General features: G+C 42.7%; 1 protein-coding gene across 6 annotated transcripts in view; it reads right to left on the bottom strand.

Annotated features, from left to right (window-relative positions):
- Positions 1-410: 410 nt before the first annotated feature.
- stx16 (syntaxin 16) overlaps positions 411-10103 on the bottom strand; it is a 48639-nt gene continuing 38946 nt past the window's right edge. For 3 of the 6 annotated variants that reach the window (XM_059980378.1, XM_059980375.1, XM_059980380.1), the window contains exon 8: positions 411-7190. In XM_059980378.1, the coding sequence (XP_059836361.1) occupies positions 7086-7190 (105 nt within the window). In that variant the 3' untranslated portion in view covers positions 411-7085. The other 3 variants (XM_059980377.1, XM_059980376.1, XM_059980379.1) reach the window with 3 other exon arrangements.

Raw genomic sequence — 10103 nt, 5'->3', positions numbered from 1 at the left:
CCCTCTGGTGCTCCCTTCCCCCTTTCTTTCTCCCTAGGCCTCCCATCCCATGATCCTTTCCCTTCTCCAGCTCTGTATCCCTTTTGCCAATCACCTGTCTGGCTCTCAGCTTCACCCCACCCCCTCTGGTCTTCTCCTATCATTTCACATTTTCCCCACACCCTCCTACTTTCAAATCTTGTACTATCTTTCCTTTCAGTTAGTCCTGACGAAGGGTCTCGGCCCGAAACGTCAACAGCGCTTCTCCCTATAGGTGCTGCCTGGCCTGCTGTGTTCCACCAGCATTTTGTGTGTGTTGCTTGAATTTCCCGCATCTGCAGATTTCCTCGTGTTTGCCTTTCGAGGTCCAAACACGCAATTGAAGTGCTGTGCACCTTCTGTAGCATCTGCTTAAAATAAATACAAACAGCTAAAGCTTTAAAAAAATTTATTGGTATACATAGATTACAAAAAAAAGCAAAAGTACGCACATATATATTTCAGTTTTAAGACGAATGTCAAGGCTTTACAAATATAAATAGATTACACATGATACACTGTAACAGCAGGCAATGCTTCACCCACTGAAAACACTACTGATACAGCTGCCTTTTAGAGATATGCTACAAGTAAAACTTTGCTCTACCATGATTAATTTTTCAGGAGTCTGTCTTGAGAATACAAGATCAGATATTGAGGTTCCCTTCTTATCCATTTTATGCTACACACAAGAAATATGAGTGACCTATACAAGACCACAATGAACATGTGATCTCATGCCTGTTCCCACATTCCCCAAATAATCCAGATTTATTAAGATGTCAATCGTGTTGACCAATCTCCCAGTTAGGGGTGTAGGAACTTAAAATATGAAATGGTTGTTATAAAGATGGCATTATGATCAATGATTTCCAGTTTCCATACTGTAAAAGAAACCTTTCAATCTCTCCTACTCCTGAAGTATAAATTATAAAAAAAATTACAGCACAGGAAATGCCATGTAGTGTGTTAACACCTTCACAAACCAAGCACGAGGATAGCTTAAACTGTCATTACACGCAAACATTAATAATCTTGAGCTGGGTATTAAACACATAACCAGAACCACAACTAATAATGAATTTATAAATTAATTCATAGTTTATGATGTTTTTCAATACAATCTGTTTAGTCAAGTAGTAATTTTAGAATAAAACCAAAAGCAAATTGAGATTCACCTTCAGCTCCCTTTTTTCTCCAGGTTACATCAGGAAGTACGTTAAGCTAACGAGCAGTGCGTAAAGCTGTGACATCATAGCAGCATTATTTACTCCACTGACGTGCTCTGGCAAACTAGAGACTGGCCTGCAGAACTGTAAAGTGCTGAAGCAACACACACTAAATGCTGGAGGAACTCAGCAGGTCAGGCAGCATCTATGGAAATCAGTAACAGTTGACATTTCAGGCACAGACCCTTCTTCATGGCTGGTAAAGAAGGGGGTAGATGCCAGAATAAAAAAGGGGAGGAGGAAGAGGACCAGCTAGAAGATGATAGGTGAAGCCAGGTGGATGGGAAAGGTAAAGGGCTGGAGAGGAAAGAATCCGATAAGAGAGTAGCTCATGGGAGAAAGGAAAGGAGAGGCACCAGGGAGAGGTGATATGTAGAGAGGCAAGATGCCAGAGTGGGGAATAGAAGAGGGAAGGGGAGGGGGAAAAATTACCAGGAAGAGAAATTGATGTTTATGCCATCAGGTTGGCGGCTACCCAGACAGAGTACAAGCTGTTGCTCCTCAACCCTGAGAATGGCCTCATTGTGGCAGACATGTCGGAACAAGAATGGGAATAGTAATTACTATGGTTGGCCACCAGGAAATGCCGTTTTTGGCGGATGGAGGGGAAGTCCTCGACAAAGCGGTTCCCCAATTTACGTCAAATCTCACCAACGTAGAGAGAAGCCGGGTCAAGAGCAATAGACAACCCCTACAGATTTGCAGGTGAAATGTTGCTTCACCTGGAAGGACTGTTTGGGGCCCTGAGTGGAGGTGAGGGAGGAGGTAAGTGGGCAGATGTAGCACTTTGACCACTTGCAGGGATAAGAGCCTGGGGGGAAGATTAGTGGGGAGGGATGAATGGGCAAGGGAATAGCGGAGGTAGCAATCCCTGTAGAAAGTGGAGAGTGAGAGGGAAGGTAAAGATGTGTTTGGGGGAGGATCCCTTTGGAGATAACGGAAGTTGCAGAGAATGATATGTTGAGTGCAGAGAGGTTCATGGAGAGGTAGGTTAGGACAAGAGTAACTCTATCCCTGTTACGGTGGTGAAAAGATGAGGTAAGCGCAGGTATCCAGGAAATGGAGGAGATGCAGGTGAGGGCAGCATCAATGTTGGAGGAAGGAAATCCCTGTTCTTTGAAGGAGGGCATCTCTGATGTTCTGAAAAGGAAAGCTTAGGAACATTCTAGGTTCAAATGTGGCAGAAACGAAGGAACTGAGAAAAGAAAATAGCATTTTTACAGGAGACAGGGTGCGAAGAGATGGCTGTGGAAATCAGTAGGTTTATAAAAGATGTAGGTAGATTTGTCTCCAGAGAGAGTTGAGGTACGAGGACATGAGTTCAGTGGGGCAATAGCAGGCAGAGACAATGGGTCTACCCAGGCATTCAGGTTGTGGATCTTGGGTAGGAGGTACAAGTGATCAGTGCAGGATGAGGGAACTATGAGTTTGGTGGCAGTGATGGGAGTTCTCCAGAGTTGATGAGGTTAATGATGGTGTCAGAGACAATTTTCTAATGATCCAGAGTGGATTCCTCTTTAAGGGGTAGGTAAGTGGAGGTGTCTGAGAGTTATTGCCTGGCCTCAGTGAAGTAGAGGTCAGTCTGCCACATTACAATAGCACCCCTTTTGTCTATGGGTTTGATAGTAAGGTTGGGATTGGTGCAGAGATTGGAGGGCAGTGCATTCAGAGGGACTAAGTTTCTAGGAGGAGTGAGGAGTGCTGAAGTTGAGCTGGTTAATCTCATCAGCAATTAGAGATGAAAGGATCAGGGCAGAGGAGGATGATGGAGATGGGAGTGGAGGGGGGAAGAAGGTGCTGAAAGAGCCTGTAGCAGAGAGAAGTAACCAGCTGCTTCAAGAACTGCAAAGAGCCTGGCACTAGTACCTTCCCTTTTTTGGACATTATTAATTTTGTACCTCCTTCATAGCTTTGCTTCACTGGCTATGACACGGAGCAGTGAAAAAATAGAAATGCTTAATGTAGTTTTATCATGGCCCCTGACAAATCCCTCAAAATGGCTTTACTTTCTTCTTACTAGTAATAATACTATGTACATGTAACATTTTTTATACCAAGGACCACTACCATTAAGCAAGGGATCTGTGGCCTCCAGGTTGGAAACCTCTGATGTAGAAAGTAAGTAGATCCTCTACTCGAGCCCCCTTGTATATTACTTGGGTTTCATTCTTCTACAAAATCCTCTTTTAAGCATTCATACGTTTCATATCACTTGAGAAGAAATGCAACCCAGCTTCCCAAACCATAGTTCCTGGTGACATGGGGTTTGGGAAGTTTACCTAATGTTGGAGATTCCAACAGAATGGGGACCTTATTCTCCCACATTCTCGCAACAGAAGTAAAATTTTTAATTCATCAAGGCCAACCCTCCCATCCAGCACCTCCAATATCTTCTTTTAGTGTTTTATCAAAGCTATTTAATCCGGAGGGAAGTCTTAAAGCAAAACAAGTTTCTACAGGGCAAAACTCCAGAGCATCAATCTAATTTTGTTCAATTATACATCTTCAACAAGAGAATTGTTATCCAGAACTTACATAATACATCTTCTCAGTGTGCCTGTTCACTCCAAATTACATTCAGTCCTGTTCTAAATCAGTCCATCTCTGAGCTCTATTAAGAGTAATGTGTGCTTATGGGCACATGTCACAATTCCCTAGTCAAATATACAGCACCTTGGTGGTAATGTTGTAGCAACCAAGTGGGAACTACATACAACCACATTTTCTTACTCATTTACACTTCTTTGCAAGTTTCTGGCCTTTCACATCAGATACTCTAATAATATAAAGAGTGGGGAAAAAGATTGCCTTTGAAATTATCAGATCATTTCTTCACAAGAATCCAGGTGTAGTTACTCATGGACCACCCACCACCATCTAAATCTACTAAATCCACTTATTTTCAATATGCAATCTGTCTTGTGTCCAAATCAGGACTGAGATTGTCCCCAGTTCCATCTCACAGTGATAAGGGTGTAAATGGCAAAAAATAATTGGTATTTATTAGCCACTCCTGATTTTACTGGAGAAGATATTGAGGACGGACCACCTTTCTCAAGCCCAGGTGCTCCCACAATACTGTTAAGGTTCCCGAGATTTTGATCCAGATATGAAGATGGGATATTGATATACATGTTTAAATCAGAATGGCGTGCCCCCTGAAGGCTTTCTCATGCATCCGCTAAGTGGTGGGTTGGAAATCTGGAAAATTCTACCCAAGGCAGTCTGAAGAATTGATACATTTTATAGAGGGTACTCATTGTGGCCACAGTACACAATTGTCAATGTAGTGAATATTTATGTTGGGAGATAAGGTGTTGATCAAACTACCATACTGAATGTTACTGAGTTTTCATTAAAAGGACCAAAACCCATCTTTTTTCTTTAATGTATCAGGAGAACAGAACATTAGGGGAAACTAGGAATGGAGATTTACTGAAATCTGAATCATCACTTCAACACTAATGTCTTCCTTATCGTCGTAATCTCAAAAATAACAGCTGAAAGCGTAGAGAGCTGGGGCAGTATCTGTGGAGTGACCATTTCAGTTTGGTGAACTTTCTTGGGATACTGACTCATGAAAGGTAACCACTTCCTTCTCTCTGGAGCTGCTCAGTTTCACTAGCTTTTTATTTCAGGTATCCAGCATCTGCAGTGCTTTATTTATGCTGACACTTCATTCACGGTATGTCTCTGTGCAACATCTTCCACAATCATTTACTTTTTAACATCATGTAAAATATAAAAAAATATAACAGGCTGTTTATCTTCTTGTGAAGTGCATGCTAACAGACCAGCTCAGTTAGCCTTGTTTATTAATACATTTCATTGTGTCACTACATTGATTTCTTTCTTTCCTCCACCTATCTAATCTATTCTTAATAGCTGATTTTCTATCAACCCTAGTAGTGCATTCAATGGCCTAACAACACCACAGCTCATAATGTAAATTTCTTACGTTCAAATACTTATTCAGAAGCAATTTCCTTACTTGAGAGACCTTGAATTTGTTTCCATCTATCCAAATTCCTTTACAAATCTCGCAGTTGTTCACTGCAACCTGGTTATATCTCTGAAGCTGTTACCGAATAGCGTAAAATAGACATTTAACAACTGTATTACAGCAATGAGTTTATTTTAATTACCTCCAGCACTTAGGACAGGCTTGTAGTTATGTATCACAAGACACAACCTGCCCAGCAGTACATGTATTAAAATATGCACTTTCCTGAGCAAATAGACTGCCACAGAGGTTTTAGAATCTAGATAGATACTAAAAAGAATACATTCAGCTCATTTTGTTATTTGAAAACAAGATGAATATGCCCGAGTAAAACAAAACAATCAAAATCATCACATGCAGCCTGCTGTGTTAGGGGCTCAGAAACAGGAACAGTGCCACATCAGCTTTCAAAAGCAGAAAAAAGAACTTATCACCATTTTGGGATAAAGAGAAGAAAAAAGTGAAATGCTTATTTATATTAGGAAATTTTACGAAAAAAGCAAGATTAACTTAACAGCAGAGTAATTTATTAATACCATTGATGCAAAAGTAAAAAGAATTTTCACTGCAGAACAGTCAAGGCTTTCTGCAAAACATCAATTAGTTTACAGTCTACATGATGGAAGTATTAATAAAAGTCCATGAATTAAATAAATCACCTTCCTTGATTAATACAGGACTGCCAGTCCTATTATATCAACATACATCTATGCACAATGAACATCATGTTCTCTCTACATGGAAGTTCAAAATTCAACTGCCTTCTGAAAGAGCTGCAAGGAGCCTCCAGATGCTTACCATCATGAGTCTAGGTGTTCAACCCCATGTTGATAATCCCTTGGGTTAAACTCCATTTTGTTTGGTTTTTGCAGTGGTGCACAGCTAGATCAGTTCCAGTAGGTTGCAGATCTTTACCTTTGACATGGCTCTGCAAGAGTTTTCTGTCCTTGCCATGATTTTTACTTAGCTCACCGTAGTTATCCATCTTATACTTTCCTGGTTCTTCCAAACTCTACCTGCTGCCAAGAATACTGAAGCTAGCCTCGAGCACAGTGCTGGTTCTTCAAACTTGCCTTGCTATCTTTTCTAAGTTGGCTGAGCAGTTCCAGATAGTAGGCACTTAACTCAACACCATTCTGTGCCGTCATACTCTTAAGAACTTACTGTATCCACACCCCTACATGCTCTCTTCCTCTCCCCTTTCCAATTCATTGATTGCTATGCTGTCAAACTCACAGACAACTTTAAAATGAGATGTACAAAAAAGCCAAACACGTACCTGCAAGAAATGCTTTCCCATAAAGTCCTAAATGATTTTGCTTTAAGATGATCTACATTTGACATAGTTTGATTACAAGCTTGGAAAGAGTTCATTATTCAGAACCAGAGTTTGCTGTAATATATACAGCAGTGCAAAGAAAAGAAAGGAATGCAGAGGAACCAGACGTATTGCAGTTTGAGACATCCTTGTTCATGTTTTGCTTCACGTAGTTGAAACGCTGTGAAGGCTCTTTGTAATGCTGAAGCTGGCTCTTGCTGGGTGATCTTTGGGTACAGAGCACAGGCACATCATCAGCTGAAGACAGAAAGTGGTAAGAAGCAAATCCGAGTACTGCTCACAGAACACAAGAGAGCACACCTTCCCCTTGCTTCCCCACCCCCCTCCCGACTCTAATTTACAACACAGCAATCACAATATGTTCCTGATTTCCGGTAGAGAAAAAAATTTAGAGGGGTCTAACTATGTTACCTAGACTCCCTTAAAAAGACAGTATTTAGTCACCAACCCCGGTGAATTTTTCTTGCGGTTCCCACCGCAGGAAGGTTGTAGTTGATCACCTTGATTTGATTCCTATTAACACAATGATGAGAACCACCACTATCACAAAAAGGATCACAATGACCAGCATCTTTCGATTCTTCTTCTGGTGTTGCTCAGCCTGTAAAATTAATTAGTAGATACTGGTTCAATAATCTTACAGCATCCTATTTATCACTCTCTGAACTGTGTCTCTGATAGTTCTACAATAAAGGCAATAACTCACATACATGGAATCAAGGTTTGCAATTTGATGTAGGCAAACCAAAAAGAACACGCTTCTCCTCGGCTTTGCAATTCTGAATTTTAAGCAGTGACCCAATTAAATGTCTCCACTTTCCAGATGAACCCAACTCAAACACTACCAATAAATTTGTAGGTGATAACACTGGTGTTGGAAATTTTCAATTGGTGTACGGGAGTGAGATAGATTAGCTGGTTGAGTGGTGTCATAACAACCTTGCACTCAACTTCAGCAAAACAAGGAACTGATTGTGGACTTCAGAAAGGGGAAGTTGGGAGAACACACAGCAGTCCTTATTGAAAGGTCAGCAGTGGAAAGGATGAGCAGCTTCAAATTCTTGAGTGTCAACATCCCAGAGGATTTACCTTGGGCCAACACGCGGATGCAGTCATGGAAAAAGTAAGCCAGTGGTTCAACTTCAACTGGAGTGAGGAGATTTGGCACGTCAAACTCTTACAAATTTCTGCAAATTACAGTGGAGAGCAATCTGACTGCTTGCAACACTGCCTGATGTGGAGGCTTTGATGCACAGGATTGCAAGAGACTGCAGATGGTTGCAGAATCAGTCAGCACTTCCCACCGTCAAGGACACCTTCAAGAAAGCAGCATCCGGAACATGCTCTCTTTCATTACTACCATCTGGGAGGAGGTACAGGCACTTGAAGACCTACACTCACCAGGTTTTAAGAACAGCTTCTTCCCCTCCATCATCAGGTTTCTGAATGGTCCATGAACACTAACTTGTTATTCCTTTGGCTTTGCACTATGTATTTACTTTGTATTTTTTGTAAATTTTATGCCTTTGTTCTGACTTACTGCTGCAAAATGACAAATTTCATGTTACACGAGTTAGTGATAACAAACTTGATTCTGACTAGTTGGCATTCAGTTAGGCCTGCAGATCTGGGAGATCGTCTGCTAGGTTTACAGGGAGGGAGGGAGGAAGCAAGTAAAGTTTGCAGGGGTCAGGACAGAATAGAACTAACAGAAATGAAGGACATCAGAGGCACTTCTTCGCAAGAACATATAAGAAATAGGAGCAGGAGAGGCCATCTGGCTCATTGAGCTTGCTCCGTCATTCAATAAGGTCATGGCTGATCTGGCCATGCACTCATCTCCACCTACCTGCCTTTCTCCCCATAACCCTTAATTCCCCTGCAATGCAAAAATCTATCCAACCTTGTCTTAAATATATTTACTGAGGTAGCCTCCACTGTTTCATTGGGCAGAGAATTCCACAGATGATGTGTATGTTGGAGCCTGGGGAAGAAGGTACAGTTGTCAGAAACAGATGGGAGACAGGGTGAAAGCAAGTCTGCAGGATCAATGCTTTGGGGGAAGGGCAAAAATTATAAATACTAGTGGCATGGGGAAGGGTGAAACACAAAAATTAGAAAGTGGCTGTGGCAAGGGGTAGAAGTCAGAAGGTTTAATTAATAGTAAAAGATATAATGTCTCGGGGTATCTGTTTTTGTGAGTTTGGCTGATTTGAATCAGGTAATTGGATAAGGTGCAAACACTTCTTATCTACTTTTAATTCCGATAACTTGAGAAAAACAATCAGATGTAGCAAAATCTGACACGGGAATTAATTCCTGTCTCATAATATTTAACTGACCATCTCTGTAACCGAGGTCACAGATACAAGGGAAAATAGAAATTCGGAAATGACTCTACAAGACACAAAATAAACTGAGGGGATAACTTCAATAAAAAAAACACCAAATGCTGGCAGAACTCAGCAGGCCAGACAGCATCTATGGGAGGAGGTATTGACAACGTTTCAGGCCGAAACCCTTCATCAGGAGTGAAGTGACATGGGATGGTCGAGGGAGGATAAGAAGTGAGGGGAGGGATGAAGTAGAGAGCTGGGAAGTGATAGGCTGGAGGGAAATGGGCTGGGGGAAGGTGGAGAATTATGGGAAATAAAAGAGAAAGAAAGGTATGGCTGGAGGGAGATTGTAGTAAGGGGGGAAAAGAGAGAGAACCAAACTAAAATTATAGATAGGGATGGGGTAAAGGGGGGGAGGCAGGGGTATCAACGGAGGTCTGTGAGTTGAATGTTCATGCCGGCAGGTAGGAGGCTACCCAGACGGGATAAGGTATTGCTCCATCGGCCTGCGTGCAGCCTCATCTTGACGGTAGAGGAGGCCATGGACAGACATATCGAAGTGGGAGTGGTCTGTGGAATTGAAGTGTGTGGCCACAGGGAGATCCCACCACTGCTGGAGGACTGAGCGCCGGTGTTCAGCGAAACGGTCTTTCAGTCTGCGGCGGGTCTCCCCAATGTATAAATGGCCGGATTTATCGGGAGCACCGGATACAGTATATCACCCCAGTTGACTCGCAGGTGAAGTGGTGCCTCACTGAAAGGACTGTCTGGGGCCTGGGATGGTGGTGAGGGAAGTGTGGGGGCAGGTGTAGCACTTCTTCCGTTTGCAGGGATAAGTGCCTGGAGGGAGGTCAGTGGGGAGGGATGGGGGGGGGGGGGGGAGAATGAATGGACAAGGGAGTCGCATAGGGAGCGTCCCCTGCGGAAAGTCGAGAGTGGGGGGGGTGGAGAGAGGAAGATGTGGCTGGTGGTGGGATCCCATAGGAGGTGGTGGAAGTTGCGGAGGATTATACGTTGGATCCGTAGGCTGGTAAGATGATAGGTGAGGACCAGGGGGACTCTATCCCTGGTGGGCTGGCGGGGGGGGATGGGGTGAGGGCAGAGGTGCGTGAAATACGGGAGACGCAATGGAGGGCAGAGTTGATAGTGGACGAAGGGAAGCCCCTTTCTTTAAAAAA

Source organism: Hypanus sabinus, chromosome 9 (genome assembly GCF_030144855.1).
Source record: "Hypanus sabinus isolate sHypSab1 chromosome 9, sHypSab1.hap1, whole genome shotgun sequence".
Classification (NCBI taxonomy): domain Eukaryota; kingdom Metazoa; phylum Chordata; class Chondrichthyes; order Myliobatiformes; family Dasyatidae; genus Hypanus; species Hypanus sabinus.
Note: the sequence above shows the minus strand (reverse complement) of the source record. Positions and strands in the feature narration are given on the sequence as shown.